Source organism: Plasmopara halstedii (genome assembly GCF_900000015.1).
Source record: "Plasmopara halstedii genome assembly, contig: Scaffold_1561, whole genome shotgun sequence".
Taxonomy (NCBI): Eukaryota; Oomycota; class Peronosporomycetes; order Peronosporales; family Peronosporaceae; genus Plasmopara; species Plasmopara halstedii.
In genome coordinates this window covers 742,093-742,302 of record NW_020188473.1, presented here as the reverse complement: position 1 = coordinate 742,302, position 210 = coordinate 742,093, and the positions used below count along the sequence as shown (strand labels likewise).

General features: G+C 44.8%; 1 protein-coding gene across 1 annotated transcript in view; it reads left to right on the top strand.

The window, feature by feature from the left end:
- PHALS_01565 (CRN-like protein) overlaps positions 1–12 on the top strand; it is a gene marked incomplete at both ends in the record, with an annotated part of 408 nt that extends 396 nt beyond the window's left edge. The window contains one exon of the mRNA XM_024715981.1: positions 1–12. This exon is cut by the window's left edge and continues 396 nt beyond it. Coding sequence (XP_024581625.1) covers positions 1–12 — 12 coding nt within the window.
- Positions 13–210: the final 198 nt, after the last annotated feature.

The window sequence follows — 210 nt, the reverse complement described above, 5'->3', positions numbered from 1 at the left end:
TGGCAAGCATAAATACTTTTCCACCAGGTGCTTTAGGGAGCTTGCCAACTATATCCATCCCCCATCTCATGAATGGCCAAGAGGATGGTATAGGATGTAGAAATTCAGCCGGCTGATGAAGGATATTGCTGTGTCTTTGACAAGGATCACACTTCTTAGCATACTCCACAGCATCCCTTTTCATAGTTGGCCAGTAGTATCCTGTCCTTA